We start from the raw sequence: 25,283 nt of genomic DNA, 5'->3' as shown, positions 1-25,283 counted from the left end.
ACAATTAAAGGTCATTAAGCACAAAATTAGTTCTAATTTATGAGACTTTAAAGTATACCAGTTAAGTAATATATAAATAATATGTAAATGCATGTAATATACTTAGAATTAAATAAATGTATTTCAAATACATTTTTGTATTTTTATACAAGGCATCTGCAAAAACTTTTCAATCATCCATTTTGTAAAGTGGCTGGTATTACTAGTTTAGTAAAATTAATCACATTTAATTTACTAATTTGATATAAGGACTTTTATGCGATATTTTATTTTGTCTCAATAGATAGTTATTTCTTTTAAACTCATTAATGTAAAGCTTTGTTCATAATGTTGTTAGGCCATGTTTTTATACACAAAATGGAATAAAAAATTGGTGCCAAAAATGCGCATGTGACATTTTTTTTTAGATATAAATGATTTTTCTTAATATTTATTTATTTATTTTATAGATTCATATATAGGTTTATTAATAACATTTATAGTGTCAGGTAGACTTTGAAGGTTTTTTATTTTTCATATTAACGTGTTTATTGTACATTGTCTATTACAGCCGGTCTAGACAGGTGGCATGTCTAATAAGAATAGGCCGTGACTGTGATGTATGCATGTAACTTCCAGTTACTTTCATCAAATTTGAAAGCCCGTGTGTTCAAAGTAACCATGCTTCTCTTGAATCTTCACGCCCCATCAGATTCGACTGGGAAAATCCTCATAAATCCAAACTTTCATGCCAATCTGTGAGCAGACAATGGAAAAACCTGTCTGTGGCCTGATTTTAAAACTGGTGAAAAACAGTGTGTTCCTGACACACTCTTCCTTCACAGCGCTTTTCAACTTCCAGGAGAATTTGCATAATGCTTACACTCAAAATACACCAAGCGGCACGTTGGCTCCAGGCGTGGACATGACCAACCAGATTCTGTAATTGGTCCAGTGAGAATTCAACCGTGCACAGAGCTTTCAAAGCCATCACGGGGACTGTGCGCACCAGCTGTACTGACCCATTTGGATGACAGCAGGCAGAAAGAAAGCACATTCTGGTAGAGCATTGTTAATGGGCTGTACATGGTTGCACAGGACAGCTGTGTGCCACTCTCCCCAGAGCTCCCTTAATGTTGCCTGCCTAAACATCCTTTTCTAGTTTCTTAATAAGCAGAAGTGAGTGTGTATTAGTTGGAATGGTAGAATATGACTTTGTACTGAGTTAATTTACCTCAAAATGAAAATATTTTTTAATTTTTATATCATTTTTATGCTTTATGTTGCTCCAAAACGTCTCAGGTTACGTATGTAACCATGGTTCCCTGAAGGGAACGAGACGCTGCGTCGAAAACGCATATGGGAACGCCTTCAGCGTGACCAGGCTCTGAATATGATGTGTAATCAGTCAAACAAGGGCGAGGCGTCACGGGCGGGGTGACGTCACGACCAGGAAGCATATAAGCACGTGCGGCGGAGCCGGCTTCAGCTTCAAGTCATGAAGCAAGCGCTGGCAGGGATGCCGGAAGTGTGGCAACGCGACGCAGCGTCTCGTTCCCTTCAGGGAACCATGGTTACATACGTAACCTGAGACGTTCCCTTCCAGGAACTGCGAGCTGCGTCGAAAACGCATATGGGAACGAGATACCAACGCCGCCAGACTGACAAGTCCCTGCCTGGTGTCAGGACGAAAGTACAGAGGAGCCGGGAGTGGCTCGGATGTCGAGGTCATAGAACCTAACGAAAGTCAGGGGCGTGGACCACCCAGCTGCGTTGCAGATGTCCTGCATGGAACACCTGCCTTGGAGGCCGCCACACCTCGGGTTGAGTGCGCTCTGACTCCCACCGGCGGGGGGAGCTCAGAGGCCTCGTATGCCAAAGCCATGACACCCACAATCCACCTACTAAGCGGAGGGCTTCGTAGCAGGAAGACCCCTCCTAGGCGGACCATAGCACACAGGCAGCTGGTCCGATTTTCTCCACAGGGAGGACCTGTGGATGTATGCGTCACTGGACACATACGGTTGTGCTTCTCCTGGTCTGGCTCCCCGAAGGGAGGAGGACAGAAGGCCTGCAGTACGACCGGCTGTGGAACGACCGATGGGACCTTAGGAACATACCCCACGCGGGGGTAGAGGAATACTTTCGCCCAACCGGGCGCAAAGTGAATAGAGGCCGTAGTCAGGGCCTGAAGGTCACTCACCCTCCTCAGAGAGGTGATAGCCAATAAGAAAACGGTCTTGATAGTGAGGAGTCTCTCAGTTATCTCCTGAATGGGCTCGAAAGGTGCATTGCACAGAGCCTCCAGAACCACAGCCAGATCCCACGTAGGGACGAGATCGTACCGGAGGCCTCAGCCTCAGCGCACCGCGGAGGAAACGTGTAACCAGGGGGTGTCTACCCACTGACTGGCCACCGGTGAGGGCGTGGTATGACGAAATAGCTGCCACGTACACCTTAACAGTGTAATGGGTTACCCCTGCGGAGAAACGGGCCTGCAGGAACTCCAGTACTGCACCAACGGGGCAGTTGACTGGGTCGAGCTGGCGGTCCCCGCACCAAGAAGTGAAGAGCCTCCACTTCAAGGCGTACAGTTTCCTCGTAGAGGGAGCTCTGGATTGGAGGATGGTCTCGACAACCTCGGTTGACAGACCGGAAGCTATGAGCTGTGCCCCCTCAGGGCGTCACACCAACAGCTTCCATCACTCCGGGCGAGGGTGCACCTCGGTGCCCCCGGCCTGTGAGAGGAGGTCCCTCCTGACGGGCACTTCCCACGGAGTGCCGTCGAGGAGAGATATCAGGTCCGAGAACCATACTCGGCCCGGCCAGAACGGTGCTACTAACAGTAGACTGACCTCGTCCCGGCGCACTCTCGCCTGAACTCCAGGGAGCAGAGCGATCGGGGGGAAGGCGTACAGACGGAGCCTCGGCCACGTCTGTACCATAGTGTCCAGTCCCGGAGGAGCTGGAGGAACCAGAGGGGACATTGCGCTGACTCTCGAGTGGCGAAGAGGTCCACCTGTGTCTGGCCAAAAACCTTCCACATCTGCTTCACCCCTCAGGGTGAAGGATCCATACCCCGGGCCTCGGCCCCTGTCTCGACAGGACGCCTGCTCCCACATAAAGATGCCCAGGAATGTGCACAGCTCTCAGTGATAGGAGCTTGCCCTGGGACCACACAAGGATCTGGTGTGCCAGCTTATACAAGGGGCGCGACCGCAGACCTCCTTGGTGGTTGATGTAAGAGACCACTGCCGTGCTGTCGGTGCGCACCAGCACGTGGTGATCTCTCAGGTCTGGGAGGAAGTGCTTGAGTGCACGGAACACCGCTAACATCTCTAGTCGATTGATATGCCACGTCAGGTGGCAACCTCTCCACAGACCGCGGGCAGGGTGGCCACTCATGACCGCACCCCAACCGGTGAGGGAAGCGTCCGTCGCTAGCGAGACGCGGCGACAAGGAGCTCCCAACACCGGGCCCTGGGACAAGAACCAAGGATTCCTCCACATGTCGAAGGCACGGACACAACGGCGTGACACTTTGACAGCGCGGAGTGAGTTTCCCCTCAGGGAGACCCCCTTGGTCTTGAGCCACCACTGTAGGGGTCTCATGTACAGCAGGCCAGAAGGTATCACGCTGGACGCAGCTGCCATGAGCCCCAGCAGTCTCTGAAACTGCTTGACAGTGAGTGACTGGCCTTCTCGCACTCTCCTGACTGTAGTAAGGATCGACTCGATCCGAGCAGGGGACAATCGTGCCTGCATCGTGGTCGAATCCCACACCACGCCTAGATCAGTGATTCTCAGAACCGGAGAAAGCACACTTTTCTTGGCGTTCAGTCTCAACCCCAGTTCTTTCATGTGGGCGAGAACGACATCTCGATGCCGAACCGCCAACCGCTCTGATTGAGCGAGGATCAACCAATCGTCGATATAATTGAGTATGCGGATGCCCTGAAGCCGCAACGGGGCCAGTGCCGCATCCACACACTTGGTGAAAGTGCGGGGTGAAAGTGCTAGGCCGAAGGGAAGAATCCGATATTGGTACGCTTTCCCCCCAAAGGCGAACCTCAGGAACTTCCTGTGAGAAGGAAACATGGAAATATGCGTCTTTGAGATCTATCGTGACAAACCAGTCCTCGGACCTGATTTGAGTCACGACCTGCTTGATAGTAAGCATCCTGAACTTCAGCTTTCTGACTGAGCGGTTCAGTAGACGCAGATCCAGTATGGGCCTCAGCCCTCCATCCTTCTTCGGAACAATGAAGTACCGGCTGTAGAAACCGGACTGGGTCTCGTGAGGAGGAACCAACTCGATGGCTTCCTTCCTCAGCAGAGTACCAACTTCCTGTTCCAAAACCAGAGCCTGCCCGGGGCGGACCGCAGTCATAACAACCCCGCAGAACGGCGGGGGTGGCCCGCCGAACTGAATACGATAGCCTCTCGCTACGGTCTGCAGGACCCAAGGAGACACATTCGGCAGCCGCTGCCAGGCTGTCAAATGCTCTACTAAGGGAATCAGTCTCTCGAGACTGACCTCTGGTGCAGCCAGACCGCTGTCTCGAAGCGGCGCACCGGAAGGAGGCACGTGGCCTGGCTGCTGGGGCGAGTTTCTCGGCTCCGCGCTGCCGGGCGGACAAACCTGAGAAATATACTCGCTGGGACCGGCTGTGCCCTGGAACAGCGGCAGGGTCAGCAGACAAGTCTCTGGAGGGCACCGAGGGCAGACGGTCACCGTGTGCCGCGGTGTAAGCCGCTCCACCCCAGTAGGGGTCGTCCTCCGTAGTCCTGGGGCTCACCCGTCAGGACCTCTGAACGAACCAGGCCCTGCAAGGCAGGACCCAAAGAGACACATTCGGCAGCTCGCTGCCCAATGATCTTAAGGGAATCAGTCTCTCGAGACTGACCTCTGGGTTCAGAGAAGCGGCCAGACCGCTGTCTCGATGCGGCGCACAGGGATGAGACGCGTAATCTGGCGGCTGAGGCGAGTTTCTCGGCTCCGCGCTGCCGGGCGGACAAACCTGAGAAATATACTCGCTGGGACCGGCTGTGCCCTGGAACAGCGGCAGGGTCAGCAGACAAGTCCCTGGAGGGCACCGAGGTGAAGTGGTCACCGAGTGCCGCGGTGCAAGCCACTCCACCCCAGTAGGGGTCGCCCTCCGCGGTCCTGGGGCTCGCCCGTCAGGACCTTTTGCGCGAGGAGCTGGTATGCAGAGGAGGCTGCGCCCGCCCAGCAGCCACCTGAGTTTATAGAAAGCGCATACCCTCTGCCCACCAAAGATGTTGTAAGCAGAGCAGGAGCCTTCAAAGCGATGCCGTAGAGGGAGACAGATCTTCAAGTGTCTGTTCAACCCGCGGCATCGCCGCATACCCGCGCTCTTTCAGTTCCCGCGGGAACGAATGGCCGGGACGAAAAGATTTCACCCGCGATCTCGACACCTCGGTGAGGAGATCGGGGAAAACGGAAGGCTCCTGTGTAGAAGTAGCTCTCTGGGGCGAGAGAGGCGGCGAAACCTCGTCAACGCTCGTCACATCAACCTCCTCGGAGGACGCAGCGTCAAGCCCTCGTCTCGGGGGAAGAGAAGAGACCACTTCCGAACCGAGAGACGGGGCGCCAGATCAGGCGCGGGAGGATATAGGGACATGCCCGTCTGACTCTCGCCAGCCAGATCAGCCTTTTTCTCTTTTTTTTTTTTTCTCTGCAAGCCCCGCGAGCGCAGCCGCCGCTCTGCCTTTTTTTCTCTCTGATTTAAAGGCAAGCGGGACCGGCTTTATTCATTTTATGCTTGTGCAAACACTGCAGCTTACAAAGCTCATAGTTATATCATATTGGGGTGACAGAGGCGGCGAAACCTCGTGAACGCTCGTCACATCAACCTCCTCAGAGGAAGAGAGACGAAGCATTGAGCCCTCGTCTCGGGGGGAAGAGACAGCTTCCACACCGAGAGACGGGGCGCCAGATCTGGCTGATACGGGAGGAGATAGGGACATGCCCGTCTCACACTCGCCAGCCAGATCAGCCTGCGAGCCCCACGAGTGCAGCCGCCGCTCTGCCTCGGCAGCAGCGGGACCGGCACCGCGTGGGGAGCTCGCAAAGGCTCCCTTCTCGAAGAGAGCCCTCCGGGTGCGGAGACCGATTTTGCGTGCTCCGCACCCAGGCAGACCACGCGCAAATCGTGTGTGTCCTCGCTCGTGATATAGCGAGGGCAAGGATGCACACACAACTCAAAACGTGGTCTGAAAGCTTCACCCCTGAGCTTGCCCTTGGCTTTGGCATGATACTGAATGCTTTCCACTTAAAACTAGGACAAACAACAGTAAATAAGACTGACACACACAGAGCGCTTCGCTGAATGACAAAAAGCTGAAGCCGGCTCCGCCGCACGTGCTTATATGCTTCCTGGTCGTGACGTCACCCCGCCCGTGACGCCTCGCCCTTGTTTGACTGATTACACATCATATTCAGAGCCTGGTCACGCTGAAGGCGTTCCCATATGCGTTTTCGACGCAGCTCGAAGTTCCTGGAATAGAACTGTATGACCTATTCTTCTGTGTCAGTTGTTGTCATTGTTCTCTCCACACAATGGAAGTCAATGGTAACCAAAACAGGAACAGAAATATAATTTTACTTACTAAATTTGCTTCTCTTTAGTGTACTCTTATATGATCTGCTTTTAAGTTTAGAATTTTTCTGTGGCATGGTGAGCAAGCACAGATGAATTAAACTTTGTGCTTCATTTAATTTGAAATACGTTGTGACAGACAGTATTAACAATGACTCAATCTTAACCATCAGTTACAGTATAAAGAAAATGATGAATGCGATAGTAGTAGCAGTAATGACTGTGTATTTGTCAAAGGCAGTGTCTATTCACAGTTAAACAGTGGGGGTTGCTGTTTTTCTTTCTCATAGTCTTTTCTTTGGTGTGTAAGTTATCAATACTTGATCTTGCTAAGTAAAAGTTCATAAGCTTGAAGGTCCAAGGTCCAATTTTATCATGCATATATATATATATTTATATACAACAGTTCTTTCTGATTGGCTGAGAGGAGTGCAATATTTTTGTGATAACAGAGCTCCAACCATTTCACCGTTTATATCACTGCACTTGCGGTATTTCTCACAGCATGTGAAGTGTTAAGACGAGTGCGCAAATCCACTATAATGTTTAGGCGAGAATGTACTTGTTTAGACTTCAAATATGTGATTTGTAAATAAAGGTAATGTCTATTTGAAAAATTTGCATAATCATTTTCGAAGGTGAGCTCCAGGGCGTCAACGGTCGTTCAGTGCTCATGAATCCACCAAGAGCAGCCTCGCCACACCCAGATCTTCTGGAATTTGCTGCTGACTCTGATGTCTCTTAAAGTGTTACGCAGTTAAACATGAGATACAAGTTGTTTTGGGTAAATCTAACGTGCAGTCTTTGGTCTCATAAATCTATTATTTGTTCCAGAGCACATAGTTTTGGCCGTCCCTGGCTCGGTTGTAAGAGGTGGGCCAGAGCGTGGTTCAGATGGGCTCGGGCGCGGTACGCATGTAGTGTGAGCGCTAACCAAGCCGGAGCGCAGTACTTCTTATACGTACAGCATGATTAAGTGTACATTTCTGAGTGGCAAAAGTGATAGATCTGTAAAGCAATGTATTGTGAGAGCGCTGTGTGTTGCCGCGTCCCAAACGACTCAAAATTATAAACCACAAAGTTAACAAAACGATGCACTCCACTGTGCTGAGCGAGAGCCCTTCGCCTTCACATGTTATCGGAAACTTTCCTATTTCCCACTTATGAAGTTGTGATTACGAGCACGTTGCATATTTTCTGTTAAAAATAACAGTGAACAGTGGTTTGTGAATGTGGATGCTTAGCCTAAATAATTTTATCAGAAACGTTCGTGTGAGCGCAGCGGCAGTCTTAGGCCCACCCCAAATGCTCTCATTGCTTGAGACGCTTGATGACACCCATCCAAAGCCAGTATTAATCAACATCCCACCCCTCCTGTGACCCATGGTTTGTCAGTATGTGTATTCAGTGAACAACAGACTTTCAAAATAATAATAATAATGATAACAATAATAATAATAATAAACTGCGTTAATGCGCGATAAAATAATTGTGAGCGTTAATTGATTAAAACATTAACGCCCAGCCTTTATATATATATATAATATAAGCAGTATTCCCACAAGTAGCAGTGTGATACGGCTGTATATCAGCATGCCTGTGATGTGGCCTAGGTAATCACAGTGTGCAGATATACAGCCATATCGCATGGCAAGAGTGTGATATTGCATTTATAGAACAGTTTGAAGGCACAAAATGTGTACATACATAAGAAACAAAAATAGAGTTTTTTTAAAAACCCTCTTTTATGCTAACTACTTCCTTCCGTCACTGATTCAAATCTCAAGTTGACAGTTTTACAGCTGAGCCCAAGCCTCCTTTACAAGAATTTTAAAACGTCACTTTAGAAGAGTAAGAAAGGAATGTTGAGTTGCTTCTTTGAAAGCTTATTGTATTACTGTATTAAAAACTCACTGTATTATGTAGCTTAGAATATTAAGCGAGTGTGATTACCTCTAATACAGCATTCATTCCTTCAGCTCAGTCTCATATTTACAATAAAACATTAGTTTGAATGTCAAGTCAAGTCAAGTCACCTTTATAGCGCTTTTAACAATACAGATTGTGTCAAAGCACTTAACAGTATCAAATTGGAGGATAGTGTCAGTAATGTATAAAAATAAGATTAAACACTCAATTTTCAGTTAAGGCATTTCATTATTGATTTAAGAGATGTTATTGTCTAGATAGGTTTAGTTTAAATAGTATCTGCAAAATCAAATTGACGATAATCACTAGAAATTAAATGTCCCCAACTGAGCTAGCCAGAGGCGACAGCGGCAAGGAACCAAAACTCCCTCTGTGACAGAATGGAGAAAAAAACCTTAACGAGTACATTGTGTGTTATGGGGAGTGTTCCCGGTTCCGGTTGATCTAATTAATGCAGTCTAACAATCCTTTAATGGATTTGAATAATAGAAGTGTATTAGTGTGTTATGTGTAAGCCAGGTTAAAGAAATGTTTGATAGGGAGCCAGTGCAGTGTTGACAGAACCGGGCTAATATGGTCATACTTCCTGGTTCTAGTAAGAACTCTAGCTGCTGCATTTTGGACCAGCTGTAGTTTGTTGATCAAGCGTGCAGGACAACCACCCAATAGAGCATTACAATAGTCTAACCTTGAGGTCATAAACGCATGAATTAGCATTTCTGCATTTGACGTTGAGAGCATAGGTCGCAATTTAGATATGTTTTGGAGATGGAAAAACACAGTTTTACAGATGCTAGAAACATGGCTTTCAAATGAAAGATTGCTATCAAACAGCACACCAAGGTTCCTAATTGATGACGAAGAATCGACAGAGCAGCCGTCAAGTTTTAGATAGTGTTCTAGGTTATTACATGTGGGGTTTCAATTTGGTGTGTTTCACCAGGCCGCAAAGAAATATAGAGCTGAGTATCATCAGCATAACAGTGAAAGCTAACACCATGTCTCCTGATAATATCTCCCAAGGGTTAACATGTAAAGCGTGAACAGTAACGGCCCTAGTCTTTGGGGTCAAGTTGTGGTTTTTTAATGAGAGGCTTAATTACAGCCAATTTGAAGGTTTTGGGGACATATCCTAATGACAATGACTAATTAATAATAGCCAAAAGAGGATCTATGACTTATGGAAGCAGCTCTTTTAGTAGTTTAGATGGAATAGGGTCTAACATACATGTTGTTGGTTTAGATGATTTAACAAGTTCATACAATTCTTCCTCTCCTATAGTAGAGAATGAGTGGAATTGTTCCTCAGGGGATCTATAGTGCATGCGATGCTGTAGCTGATGGCTACATGATTACAATTTTATCTCTGATAGTATCGATCTTGGAAGTAAAGTAGTTCATAAAGTCATTACTGCTGTGCTCTTGGGGAATGCCAACACCTGTTGATGCTTTATTGTTCGTTAATTTAGCCACTATATTGAATAAATACCGGGGGTTATGTTTTTTTTCTTCTAGAAGAGACGAAAAGTAATCAGATCTAGCAGTTTTTAATGCTTTTCTGTAGGATGGGGTACTTTCCCGCCAAGCTATACGAAATACCTCTAGTTTTGTTTTCCTCCAGCTGCGCTCCATTTTCTGGGCTGCTCTCTTTAGGGTGCGAGTGTACTCATTATACTACGGAGTCAGACTGTTTTCTTTGATCTTCCTTAAGCATAAAGGAGCAACTGTATCTAAAGTGCTAGAAAAGAGAGAGTCCATAGTTTCTGTTACATCATCAAGTTGTTCTGAGCTATTGGATATGCTGAGGAATTGAGATAAATCAGGAAGATTACTTACAAAGCAGTCTTTTGTGGTAGAAGTGATGGTTCTACCATACTTGTAACAAGGAGTAGAATTTACAGTTTTAGCTATATGGAGTTTACACAAGACTAGATAATGATCTGAGATATCATCGCTTTGCTGCAGAATTTCAACACCACTAACATCAATTCCATGTGACAGTATTAAATCTAGAGTATGATTTCAACAATGAGTAGGTCCTGAAACGTGTTGTCTAACCCCAATAGAGTTCAGAATGTCTATAAATGCTGATCCTAATGCATCTTTTTCATTATCAACATGGATATTAAAATCGCCAACAATTAAGACTTTATCTGCAGCCAGTACTAACTCAGATAGAAAATCAGCAAATTCTTTAATAAAGTCTGTATGGTGCCCTGGTGGCCTGTATACAGTAGCCAGTACAAACATCGCAGGGGATTTATCACTAACACGTGTTTCTCTAGATAATGTTATACGCAGGACCATAACTTCAAACGAGTTATACTTAAACCCTGCCCTCTGAGAAATACTGAGAATATTGCTATAAATTGTAGCAACACCTCCCCCTTTACCTTTTGGACGTGGCTCATTTTTATAGCAGTAATCTTGGGGGGGTAGACTCGTTTAAAGTAATGTATTCATCTGGTTTTAGCCATGTTTCTGTCAAACAGAGCAAATCTAGGTTATGATCATTGATCAAATCATTTACAAAAAGTGCTTTTGTAGAAAGGGACCTGATGTTCAGTAAGAAAAGTTTTAAAAATTGTTTCTCTGTATTGTAAACATTTTTTATTTGTTGAACATCAGTTAGATTGTTACTCCTAATTTGGTTTGGATGTTTTCTGTATTTTCTAGTTTGGGGGAACAGACACAGTCTCTATAGTGTGATATCTAGGTGAAATAATCTCTATGTGCTGAGAATGAACTGATTTCTGTGACGTGAGGTGGCTAGCAGACAATCGGTTTAGCCAGTCTGTCTGCTTCCTGACCTGGGCCCCAGTTAGTCAAAATGTCTGCTGAGGAAAGCGATATCTTTGTCATAAAATCCTTTCATCTGTTAAGGGTGATTTCCATTGACTGGCTGCTCAGTACATTTGTTGGCTGGGTCTTACAAAGTGTTGTTGAGAGTAAAATGTTTACAACCCTGTTTCAGTCTGTTTCAATATAAAATGGCATCTAATGGCAGAACAATGTAACTAATAACCATCACAAACACACACACCATTTCTTAATACTATACTATTTACTTTTATTTATATAAAATATTATTTATTGAATTTTAATATTTAGTAGAGATGCAGGATATCGGTATCGATAAGAAAATTTGGCCAATATCTTACAGCCGATAAATAATGCATTTCCTTTCAGAGACATTTCAGATGTGCCTTTGCCATGATGGTTTTGAAATGCTTGAATTATGATTGGAATCACTTCGAAAAGGACAATACACTTAAGTGAAACGTGCAGGACAAGTTTGTCATAAAGGCTACATAAAATTATAATGTGAACATTACTGTAAATAATGTGGAATATTTGTCCGACCGTGTTTTGAGCATGCTTTGAGCGCATCCACAAACGAGCGACACCTCCATGACAGTTAAGTTCGCTTGTGCATTTGCAGCCTTTTGTGCAATTGTATGTTGTAATATTGTGTTTATTTCATGTAGGCTGTATCTGATTTATCTCATATATATAATGCATTTGGTTGTTGAATTGAGCGATAAAGGAGCGCTTCAGTTTACCGTTGATCGTCTTTAGCTCAGCACACGCAGCTTAAACAGCAGCGCACAACATTAATAACTGTGACTGGGCATGTCATGCAGCCCATATAACATATTCTAATGAGAACATGATTTTAATAAAACGTTGTTAATTCTTTGTGTTTAGTTGCCGTGTTGCATCACATTGTTATGAAAAGATGACTATAGCACGCAATAACTGCGTAATTTTGTACACATATAAGTTGTAATATTATGTTTATGTTGTATAAATATCTGATTAATCTCATATGATGCATTTCCTTGAGTTAAATAAGCTGCCAGCACTTCAGTTTAATGTGTTCATTCAGCTCTTCAGCTTCAGCGCGCGCAGCTTGAACAGCAATGCACAACAATAAATATAACTGGGTTTGGTACCGTCATTTACATAACATTATAAACACAACACTACCGTAATAAAAAGTTATGAATTCTTTGGGGTTTATTTGCAGTGTTTCAGCGCGTTGTTATGGGAAGAGTCAAGAGCACACGAGTTACACATCTGACTAGCGCATTAATGATAACTTATATATGCACAAAGAGACGGAAGTGCATAAGTTGTAATATTATGTTTATGTTCTATAAATATCTGATCATATAGCCTAATTACCCCGCTTCAGTTTACAGGTGTTCATTCAGCTTTTATATAGGCCTATATAATCTTTAGTGTACTCTTATATGATCTGCTTTTAAATGTAGAATTTTTCTGTTGCATGTCAAGCATGCACAGAGGAAATAAATAAACTTTGATTTAAAACTTTTATTTCATTTTAATATTATAAAAAAAAGGCGGGCTCCCCCAAAGTCCACAGTATAGTTCGAACACTGGTAATGACTGTGTATTTGTCAAAGGCAGTGTCTATTCACAGTTAAACAGTGGGGGGTGTTCCTTTAACTGTTTTTCCTTCTCTTAGTCTTTACATTCTTTGGTGTGTCAGTATTCAATACTTTATCTTGCTAAGTAAAAGTTCATAAGTCTGAATTTTATCATGCTTAATGGTTTATATACTGTATAAACATGCTACCAACAAAGGAACATAGATGAGAAACAGAAAATTTAATGTTTAACATGATTAAATCTGAAAGCTTACTTGAATGTAAATGACTGAATCTAAAGACTGAATCTAACAGCTCTTGCATGCAGCATCAACATGAGATGTTTAACCAATGTCCTGAATCTTTGCTGCAGACAGCTGAAACGTGCACCATCAAATTCATTTTTCAAAATGTGGAGAATGATGTAGCTTAATTTAAAGAAATAGTTCAACCGAAAAATGAAAATGTGCTGAAAATGGACGTATTTTGGCCAGATGCGATGGTTTAAAGTTAAAATGGCTAATGATTGATTTGTTTTAAATCTATACAGCTTTTCACTTCACTTGGTGAGCAAGGAATGTAATGTTAAATGCTGGTGTCCAGATGACATATACCATTCCATCCATGCATAGGATAGGCCCTGCATGTCTTGACTTTGGGCCTAACGACTCGAAGGTCATCCTAAAGCCAAGACAAGGGTATGTCCCTAAGGTGCTCTACACCCCGTTTAGAGCCCAGGTTATTACCCTCTCTGCGTTCCCTTCTTCTTAGGAGGACCACGAGTTTGACCTTCTCTGCCCAGTCAGGGCACTGACAATTTACATTGAGCGTTCCGCCCCCTTCATGGCAGTCGGAACAACTCTTTGTATGCTTTGGTGGCTGCACCAAGGGGTTTCCGGTCACAAAGCAGAGTATCTCTCAATGATTGGTAGACGCTATCGCACTAGCCTACTCCTCTCTGGGTCTTCAGAGCCCTGTGGGAGTGAGAGCCCATTACATTCGAGGCGTGGCCTCTTCTTGGGCATGGTCTAGTGGTGTGTTCATAGCAGACATCTGTGCGGCAGCGGCCGGCTGGGCCTCGCCGTCCACTTTCGCCAGGTTCTATAGCTTGGACGTTCCGGCCTTACAGGTCTGGATTTTATCTGCTTAAAGGGGCACACGCCTATCTAGTTGGTCTGACTCTCAGGCTCTGCCTGTTTCTTCAAGAACGCTCTTGGCCCTAATAAAAGTGCTGAGGCTGTACATTAGATCGTTGGAACGATTATACAAAGCTGGGCTGACCTCTATGAGTTCATTCCTCTTGCTTCCCGCAGGGCTCACCCTGCATATAATTGGTCCCTCTGAGTCCTTATCGCTCAAGGCCAGTTTATATCAGTCGTTCCTCTTACATGGCATGGCGGGATTGAATTGGTTCCCCATTAGCGTCTAGCGACGCAGTACGAGTGAAGTATCGAAAGGGAATGTACTCGGTTACTTACGTAACCTCGGTTCCCTGAGATACGGGAACGAGTACTGCATACATTGCCGTGCCATGACGCTGCACAACTCAGTGTCGTCGCTTCAGTCGAATTTACCTGAGATCCTATGGCGAAATGGCCGCTTATATAGCCAGATGGCCCTGCCCATTCTGGCGGGCTTCACCGCCATAGGTTTGTTTTTAATACACTGCATGAACCAATGGCCGTGCAGTTACACTGCGTGATTGAAAAATTCTTCAGTCCTCGGAGAAAAGGAGTTTTCCCCATTAGCATCTAGCGAGGTTACATAAGTAACCGAGTACGTTTTTGTCATTTACTTCTGCCTCCTTAAACAATTTGTTGCTATTCTTAAACTTTTTGTGTATGAACCTTAAAATAAATGAATAAATAAAAAATAAAGAATTTAGTTACCTGGAAGTAAAAAATAAATAAATAAATACTGAAAATGTAGTCAAAAATAAGTCAAAAAAATAAGTTTTGATATAAATGCCATAAACATAGATTTAAGAAGTAGTTGACTGGGGGAAGTTAGTGGGGAAACCAAATCAGATTAAACAGTGTTTCTCAACACACAAGGATCAGAACTCTGCTATTATGTCAATAGTTATGGTAAGTCTATCTTACAAAGCCCTGAAGCAGATTTGATAAACCAGTTTGCAAGAATGCAAAATAGAGTTAGGGTTAAGGCATCTTTGTGATTTGTGATTTTGTTGATACTCATTGATTGGTATAGCAGCCTTATAGTGTTATATAATTATTATTTTATTTTGATAAAATGTAAGTATTTGACATGAAAGATGATGCATGCATACATTTAATAAGGTTAAGTGAAAAAAAGTCCTTTAAAAGCAAAAAAATACACTGGAAATCAATTTAAGGGCGCATATATTATAAACATGCCCATAAGTAATAGCTCACAGAACACTGATTTTGTATGTAAGGCTTTTTTCCCTTGATTTTTGTAAGAAGTTTTCTGTCAGTAGAAATGAACTGTTGTGAATTTATATAAAATAATTTCCTATTTACTTTCATCAAGAGCCACATAACCTTAAAACTGGTTTAATGGCGTTTTACCCCATGGGGGCGTTTTCCCCCACTCTACCCTACCAGTACTCTCTCTCTCTCTCTCTCTCTCTCTCTCTCTCGCTCTCTCTCTCTCTCTCTCACACACACACACACACATACAATTTAATTGAGATCTGGGGCCAGAGTAACAAAAAAAGTTCTTGAGAAAAAAACTTTAAGTTCTTTGTAAGTTCGTAAGAATGTTCCTGAATCAAATATTTAGTCAGAAAGTGAAATAAAATGCACATTTTGTTAATAATTTTCTAAGTGCAAACTCAGTGAAGTGCCTCAGGGACATGACAAAATGCTTGGTTTAAGATAGATATGACATTATTTTATGCTAAAATATATTAAAATGCAATAATTATTTTTATTCATTTTAATGGGCATCCCAAAGTTTTGTGAAAAGCTTCTAACAATTAATTTTGGTGAACTGCCACTTTAGAAACTGAGGGACTGAAATATTACCGAATCCCAGGAATGACCCTTAAAGCAAATTGCTTTGTCAGACTGGGGGGCATTTTACCCCACCCATGGGGGCATTTTACGGTACCCCATAGGCACAAATGTAATTTTTGTTAAAAATCGAATAACATGAAAACTCTGGACATTTTTCATACTTGGTTTAGAATTTATGTAATTGTCACTAAAACTATGATAACTTTTCTGAACACATTTCACTTTACTTTCACTGAAAAAAATAAATAAATAAAATAAATAAATAAATGACACAATCTTTAAGGGGGGGCGTTTTCCCCATTCTACCCTATTCAGTACATTATAGGAACCAATTTCAAAAAATTTACCCCCCAAGGTCAAAATTTAATATATATTTTGACCTTTGGGGACATTTTTGGAGTCTACTTGAGGAAACAATAGATTATTTTATATTAGATTATTTTTAGATTATAAACAATTTACAGTGTGCACTGCAAAGAAAATAAAATAAAATAAAATACATATTAAAATAAATAAAATACATATTAATTCTTAAATATTAAGTCTGTGTCGTTTCCTGTGTCGTGAATTTGAATGAATAAAGAAAGAACATCCACGATTAGCCTAAGAATTGAACAATACCAGTGAGCATCCGACCGGACACCGCATGTCCTCGGTGAAAGACATCGCGCACTGTAGCACTGGAGAGTCTACATTCTATTAAAAATAAATGGCGTGGGAAAAAACACTGAGGGCGGGTGAATGGGGTAGTCGTCTCTCTTTCGTTGCCTGCACTCATTAGACCTCGTCCCAGAGTTTTGAGAGCTGAAGTAGAGCGTGACTTGAGATCATAACATCCTGCGTAGGCGATAGCGAAACTGACAAAAATGAAAGTAATGACAGAGAGAAAAAACTCGGGTCCAGTCCTCTGGCGAGGAAACGACAATGGATTCATGTTTTAATGTAGTGAATGTGCACGCGTGGACGTTATTACTGTTTATTTTATTACACGCGCATGCTGAACGGAGCGGGCGCGAGACGTTGAATGCAGCCGCGCAACGCGAACTGTCTACGACTGCAGTAAGTACACACTACTCGTACGCCACAATACTGTATTCAGAAATTTATTAGCTTTTTGTAAGATGATTCTATGTCATATAGGTTTTTTAAATGAGAGACAAGTTAGCAGTTTTCGTTCGAATGTGTATTTGTACATTTAGCCTATTTTCACATTATCGTTGTAAATAAATATTTGGGTAATTGATTTATGTAGCGTTTCAGTTATGTTGAGCACCTGCCGTCTGTTTGAATAACTTTCTTCCTTATAGATTTAATCAGTTGTGAATGAAAATAACTGCATTTCAAAATAGGTATCCTACCACCATTAACATGTTCAAAGGAACTGTCACCCACTTCTCAAAAATGTAGATTTAAATGATTAGACACATCAAAGAGAACATATTCAGCGGTATGCAGCCTTTGATTGTTTTATTATACATACAGTAGGGCATCTGTCTCTACATCTGTCCTGACAGCACACCACCATTAGCCATTACATACTGACATTAATCAACCAGCTTATGTTTGCAACCTATTTGTGCTCTGCTTTTTATGGAAAAATTGCATTCTGTAAATCTGGCTGCTGAAAGGTACACTGACTGTAGTGTATCTGTGAACCTTGATTTAATATAGATTAAATAAACCATCTATCTGTAAATAAGACTGAATAAATATTGTAACTGTATTGCTTTGATTATTAATCTTATGCAGGTTATATTTTATGCAGTCTTTTTGCAGAGATTTGAGTACAACCTGCATTTGGTGTCTCACAAGAGTTGAGGATGACTGGCCAGATGCTGGTAGATTGTACTTCGGCAAGAGTGTATAGGGTTTAGTATTCTACCCTGGGTTTAGACAGACCATCGGATCAGCTGACTGGGTGCAGAAAAAGAAAGAAGTAAAAATTTGGAAAAAGAAGAACAATACCTCAAACCATGCATCCATTATGGCAATATAATAATCTCAATTAGCAACATTTTTTTGTCCCTTTTTTCACCTCTTTATTTGTTCCTCATGTGACAGCACTTGTTTTGTTTCTCTGCATACTACCGTCAAAATGTGCCCTTATTCTGTCTCCATTTGTTAATTTTTCTTTTGCCAAAGATCTGTCACACATAAACCTTCTGTTTGGATTGAAAAAGCTTTTCTTCTTCTTTTTTTTTTTCTTGGCAGGTTTACTTAAGTGTGTTTAAAAGCTTTGCTGATTTAAAATTCTCCTCCACAGTGGATTGCCTTTGCTGGCGTAGGCATTTGTTTCTCTCAGTGGTATTGGGCACAGGCCAAGTATGAAGGACTAAGGGAGAGCAGGTGAAATTATTTATATCCTATAATTTGTGATGGTGGTACCGTAGTCTAATGGTTAAGGATCTAAAACAGAAAGCTTGCAGATCATATCCCATGGTGTGACAGGAGAGGTACATTATATTAATTCTTCTCCTTTACCTTGTGCCCTTGAGCAAGGCACTCAACACCAGGTAGCTACTCGGATACTTTTTCTAAAATAATTTGTATGCTTGATGCAAAAGAGTTGAAATGAAACAATAAAGAATTTGCATATTTGTGGTGATGCCATTGCACTGGCTCTTCTCCTTGTTGTTTTTGTCAGCGCAAAGCTGGAATTGTGCACCTGACTCCCACACTTTAAGCCTTACTAAGCATGAAAGTGTTTGTATGTATTTGTTGCATGTGTGTGTGGGCAGCTTTTCAAATGCTCTTGGGTGTCTAAATCTATGATTAGAGAGGGTTCTTTGCATGAAAGGAAGAATATTGTAAGCTGAAGATTATATATATGAATGGAGACATTGTCTTGTGACGTTCCCCTGTAGCATATTTAACTATATCCTAACCACATTGATTCCTTGATCTTATAGTTCAAAAAGCTGAAACAAGTACATGTGACAACACGTTTTGCATAAATGATATCTGAGCTATTTGATATCTGCTCAGAGGCATGTATAGGGTTTAAACATGCAATGTGTTTACTAGTTCAGATCTCTAGGTCACAACACACCCATGCTGCAAGGAACCTTAAATTTATTGCCACTTTCTCCTAGCTAGAAAATTTGACAGAATTCATTTTCTGCATGGCTAACTGTATAACTAGATTTTCAAACAATTTAGAAGAATTATTAACTTGGATGTTGCCTTAGCAAGTACAGCTACATCATGTTCAGAAGCTGAACCGTGGACTAAACCTGCAATCCACATCCATAAAAGAATTGCTTATCCAAAAATAACAATTAATAATTTATTTACCCTCATGTTGTTTTAAACCTGTATCACTTTCTTTATTGTGTAGTAGAAAAACGTGCTGGCCGCTATTTTGCGTGCAATTATAGTGAACAGGGATTGAATCTTTAAAGCTTAAAAAGGACATAAAAGCAGTTTTGTTGTGTAAAACAACAGTAAATTACAGTTTATAGTGGAATTCACTCTTGTTAATGTTATTGATATTGTTTTACAAGTATTTACAAGCCTAATATAGTATGTCCTTTGTGCAAACTGATCTCCTAAGACAACATACTGTATCTATTTTTACCATGTGGTGATTTCATATGATTTCATTATTATAGGAATAATATTTTTCCTGATTCCAATTTACTAAAATTGAAATTTTAGTCAAATATTCCCTCATTTATTTTTTCCCTATGGAAAACTACATTTACCTTCCCCAAATTGAGAATCTAAATTAAATTATAACATTCTTCAAAATATTATCATTGATAGTTGTCTGCAGCCTTAACTCTTCTCTATGGTTTGTTGTTTTATGTATAATGATGGTCAGATCCCCTGCAGTGTGAAAGCATATAGCAGTGTCCGGCAGTCAGTTCTAAGACATAGCAGCAATTAAAAACTAGAACTGACCCAGAACTGCAGGCATCCAGTTCCTACTGCAAATCAGTGCCTGTAATACACACAGTATGTGTAAATAAATGTGGAAGTTGGAGATTGCAACTGCACTGACTAGACTGTAATTTGACCTCTGTTATTTATGCTATTGTGAATTAGTGAGAGCTATTGTGCTTGTTACCTTGGTGACATTACTGGGATGAGCACAGGACAGGTTATGTATGTAAAATTTCTTGGTGCATTAAGGTCAGCGAAAACTGATTTTTATACACGCCACAGAATATTAGGCTCTCAAAAACATCCACCGATGAAGAGCTTAGAACATAAATATTCTTAAAAAAAAAGAAAAAAAAAAAAGGTATTGACAATGGTATTCTGAAGATGCTTGGATGTCTCACTGTTATAAAGATGGCCAGTTTACTCAGCTCTGTGTATTGCAGGGTTCTTCTTTAACTCTGCTTTGAATAAACTGTGAACAAGAGCCCACATACTGTAAGAACAATTTTCAACACATCAAACTGATTCCTTCATTGTGAGAAGCAGATTTCTCTGAGAATGAAAAGGGTGTGATTTGACAGAAAATCCATGTAAAGTATAGAGAAAAAATCAATCAACTCTGGATTTTGACGAAATCCCACAAGATTTAAATCTGCAGGCATTAAGCCTCACAAGGAGCAAAAGGAAGTTGGTATATATATATATATATATATACTGTATATAATTTTTTTTCTTTTTTTTTAATGATCCATTTAAAACGGGCTCTGCATCATTCGCAACAAAGCAGCAGGGAGAAAGAGGCTCTCTGAAGCATAATCAAGCAGCAAGAAGCAAAATAAAGCAGAAAGTTCAAATAGGGTGAAACTGCTGAACTGAATGTTAACAGTCAGAGAAGAGAATGAGTAGATATATGAGAATCATTGATGAATTTATTTCATAATTCAAAATGAATGAAACAATTGGTCAGTCTAAACTTTTAATATGGATGTTTCTTTAATTTTATTATGGTCCCTTTAACTTGTTTTTACTGTAGATGTCAACTGTTCTTTCTATAGTACTCTCTATAGGGAGTATTTTTAGTCCCAATTATTTTTTATCAGCATGCTCATAGTTTTTATTGTGGGAACAAAATATAAATAGGTAAAGTTATATTAAAAGATTGTATTCTGATCCTTATAAATTCAGTTTTACATGAAGTTATCTGAAACAAAACAGCTCAATGGCACTGTTCCATGCACACGCACAAAAAAGTATATTTCTGCATTATAATTAAAGAACATTAGGCTCAAGAAAAATCCTAAATATTTTTAATTTAACATGGTTATCAAAAGTTTTTATTCATTTTTATTTTGTTCTACTGCATCTATCTTTGTGAGCACAACAATTAAACATTTGCTGTGTTAATCTCTTAAAAGCATAATTAACTTCTGTAAAGATGGGGTTTTAATAAAGGTTGTCTGTCTATACAGTAGAAATGTGATTAAAAAAAAAATTAATTGTGTTACACAACTACAGACAACAGACCAAAAGAGAGAGAAAAAAAAAAGAAGAGGTAGGAAATTGGCTCGGTTACATATGTAACCCTCGTTCCCTGATGGAGGGAACGGAGACGCTATGTTGTGACGACATTAGGGGATTCACTAGGGAGCCCCAATCATCTCTGAATTTAAGAGAAAATGCCAATGAATATTGGCTAGTGGATTTTGCATACCTGAGCCACTCCCCGTGCATACGGGTATAAATAGGCGACAGGTGCATCCACTCATCAGGTTTTCCGCTGAGGAGCCGAGAACGTGTCCTTGGCACCCAGCGATGGTTCAAGATTGTGGCATGGGGACATAACGTCTCCGTTCCCTCCATCAGGGAACGAGGGTTACATACGTAACAGAGATGTTCCCTATCTGTCGGTCACTACGAGTTATGTCGTGACGACATTAGGGGTCCATGGAAAGCGCCACAACCTGGACCCCGTCACAACCTTATGGCATTGCAAATGTTGACAAGCAAGCGTGTGACAGACAAATGAAGTGAAGTGAAGTGACCCATACTCGGAATTCGTGCTCTGCATTTAACCCATCCAACGTGCACACACACACAGCAGTGAACACACACACACCGTGAACACACACCCGGAGCAGTGGGCAGCCATTTATGCTGCGGCGCCCGGGGAGCAGTTGGGGGTTCGGTGCCTTGCTCAAGGGCACCTCAGTCGTGGTATTGAGGGTGGAGAGAGCGCTGGACAGAGTGTTCTGTCAAAGGGAATACACGGGTTTACAGAGGGGGAAACCTTACCGTGGAAGAATACACATATGGGATTTCCCGTAGGGAATCAAGCCATATGGACACCTAGCCCAGTACAGGGGCTGACCGGAGACCCGGGCGAGCTAACACGAGTACTGCTCCATCCAGTCCGACTGCCGAGGGTACTTGAGGAACTCCACCAGGGTTCGCCGTCCAGGGAACTCTACTGGAGGAGGAAAAAGGCACTCACATCCCCGGGTGAGGGGGAATGGCGCAGCAATCATGACACCGGCCAGCTCTTCCTGTCACTTACCTGTTACCCAACACACAGGAAGAAACTGGCTCAACGCGGAGACTGAAAATCTCGCAAAGGTGTTCGGTGTCACCCAGCCCGCAGCTCTACAGATGTCTGCCAGAGAGGCGCCGTGCACCAAGCATAGGAGGAGGCAACACTCCGTGTGGAGTGAGCCCTCACCACTAAGGGGCACAGGCTCGCCTTGAGATAGGTACGCCAAGGCGATGGCATCCACGATCCAGTGGGCCAACCTCTGCTTGGAGACAGCCTTCCCTTCCTGCTGACCTCCGTAGCAGACAAGGAGCTGCTCAGAGCTTCTAACGCTCCGAGTGCGGTCCACATATATTGCACAGCGCTCTTACAGGACACAGCAATGAACCTTGGGCATATATCCCAAGGGGTCTCAGGACAACGTTAGAGTAGTCCGGCCCGAGGACGGTGACAGCCTACGCTCCAACCTTTCCTGCAGGAAAGAATGGATGGCCTCAGTCTGCTTCCGTACTGCCGAGAACTGCTGGGCACAGTCCTCGACAGTGTCGCCGGGTGTCCAGCCTGGGAGACGAGAGCGTCGAGAAAGCGCCCTTTGTCGACATCACTCTTCTCAACAAGGCTGAGCCATAGATGGCGCTCTTGGAACACAAGTGTGGACATCGCCTTCCCGAGGGACTGCTCTGTGACTTCCATCGCCCGCAGGGCGAGGTCAGTCGCCGAGCACAGTTCCTGCTTCAACCTCGGGTTGGTACTACCCTCGTGCATTTTAATGCCTTGGCGAACACGCAGGATAGCCATGGCATGCAGAACAGAGGCGGCTTGGCCCACAGCGCTGTAAGCTTTGGCCGCGAGAGCGGCGTTTTGCAGGCACTGGTGCACCGCAGCCGTACTCTCCACCTGGGGAATGTCAACGTACCCCCTACGGCGACTTTAAAAAGATGCGAACCAACCGTGATTTGCTCTATTAGGAAATCTGCTCTTTTAGTTGAAGTGGCCAGGGGAATTGCTGCAGAAAGGGACACCGCTGTTCTGTTCTCAAAAATCTGATGAGTGGATGCACCTGTCGCCTATTTATACCCGCATGCACGGGGAATGGCTCAGGTATGCAAAATCCACTAATCCACTATTCATTGGCGTTTTCTCTTAAAGTCAGAGATGATTGGGGCTCCCTAGTGAATCCCCTAATATCGTCACTACATAACTCGTAGTGACCGACAGATAGGGAACTTCAACACCCATAGTGCACCGGGCTCGATCAGACAGCAGGGATACAGAAATGTTAAAGTATAACTGTAATTTTCACAAAAGCCCTGCAGCTATAAAATTTTGCTGCCAAATAAACGGGGATATCTTGTTGCAAGTAACACAGAACAATAATACAAATTGTTCATTTACATTTACCAACCACATTGTAACAATACAAAACTGGTTGAAAATCACTTAACCTTTAAATCTACAGTTCTTGATTGCTTAACTCAGCTCTGTGTCAAGAGATACTAGTGTCAGATTGGCTTTTCAAACAGTTTTGGCACAACTTTCACACCCTTTTGAAAAAACAATAGCATGTGCTGGTTAGGTATGTTTTGAAGCATGGCAGCTGGCTTGAGCTAGTCCTGTGCTCGTTATGAGCTGGTGCTAAGCAGGACCTAGTTGCTTAGGACCAGCACATGACCAGCTTATACCAGCTCATGACCAACTAAGGACCAACTGCCATGCTTCAAAACATACCTAACGAGTATATGCAGTTTTTTTTTTTTTAGCAGGGCAGTGACTGTCAGAGAGAAGTGACACCTGATCACAAATATCTCTGGAGCTGAACATTCAAATTATGCCAAAATAAAAAGTAAAAAATGAAATGAACAAATATATACAGTACATTTGCTGTACTAACATCTCTTGCAGGTTGCAAATTTTTACAGTTTTATTAAGCGTCACCCTTTTCTGTCTCCCTCCAGGGTGAGAGTTGTGGAACAGGGTGATGGGAGTCCAGGACTCTCTATTGCCAGGCTTACGGCATGTCACGAAGCAGCTGGCTAAACTTCTGCTGCTGTTCCTACTGCTCTGGATGCTGTTTTTCCTCGTTGTCTTTACCTACTTCACTGACTCCCAGGTGAACCAGCCCCATAGGATTACTCCGTTCAACTCTGAATCTCAACACTCATCCTATGTTCAGCATAGTTCCTGGGCCATCATGGCGTCCTATAATTCCCGCTGGCGTCTGTATGCAGACAAGAAGGGTCCTTTCCAGCAGAGGCAAGTGTTTCAACCTCCTCGTGCTGGAGAAGAGTTTTATTTCAGGAATTTTGGCAAACGTCATCCAAGGGCTAGGAAGTACTTAAGGAAGCCTCCTAAAAGCGACTACAGTGATTTTTCCAATGACTGGTCGGTGGTTCGTGGTCTGTGGAAGGGTCAGGTGTCCTCCAAAATGCTAAGCCATCGACTACAGCAAGCCCTGAGGGACCATGTTCACTCTAATAAGCACAATGTTCTCTACAAAGGCCAACGAAAGGCGAACAAGAGTAGAGAGGAGATGCTGTGTCAGATGAAACGGCAAGCCCAATTCAGGACTCTGGATGGCTCTGAACAGCCCTTTGCTCACCTAGGTTTTAAACCGCTGGCTTCTTCTAAATTGCAGCAGATGTACACAACATGTGCTGTGGTGACTTCAGCAGCGGCAATACTGAACTCATCACTGGGACGTGAAATTGGTGAGTTGGACAGGGATAATATGCATATTGTGGTCAAAAATTTGGAATTCGATTTTTTTTTTTTAAAGACGTCTTATGCTCTCCAAGGCTGCTTTTATTTGATAAAAACAGTAATACTGTGAAATATTATTACAATACAAGCTAAATGATTTATATTGTAATATATTTCAAAATGTAACTTAGTGACTGTGATGCCAAAGTTTTTAAGCAGCTATTTCTCCAGTCTTTAGTCTCAC

The 25,283-nt window shown here is 42.9% G+C and overlaps 1 protein-coding gene across 1 annotated transcript in view; it reads left to right on the top strand.

The window, feature by feature from the left end:
- The first annotated feature begins 16,536 nt into the window (after positions 1–16,536).
- Positions 16,537–25,283, top strand: part of st6gal2b (ST6 beta-galactosamide alpha-2,6-sialyltranferase 2b) — a 19,492-nt gene continuing 10,745 nt past the window's right edge. Inside the window, exons 1-2 of the mRNA XM_079432819.1 lie at positions 16,537–16,986; positions 24,295–25,047. Coding sequence (XP_079288945.1) covers positions 24,318–25,047 — 730 coding nt within the window. The 5' untranslated portion in view covers positions 16,537–16,986; positions 24,295–24,317. The remainder of the gene's footprint in view (positions 16,987–24,294; positions 25,048–25,283) is intronic.

This window comes from Barbus barbus (genome assembly GCF_936440315.1).
Source record: "Barbus barbus genome assembly, chromosome: 13".
NCBI classification, from domain to species: Eukaryota; Metazoa; Chordata; class Actinopteri; order Cypriniformes; family Cyprinidae; genus Barbus; species Barbus barbus.
Note: the sequence above shows the minus strand (reverse complement) of the source record. Positions and strands in the feature narration are given on the sequence as shown.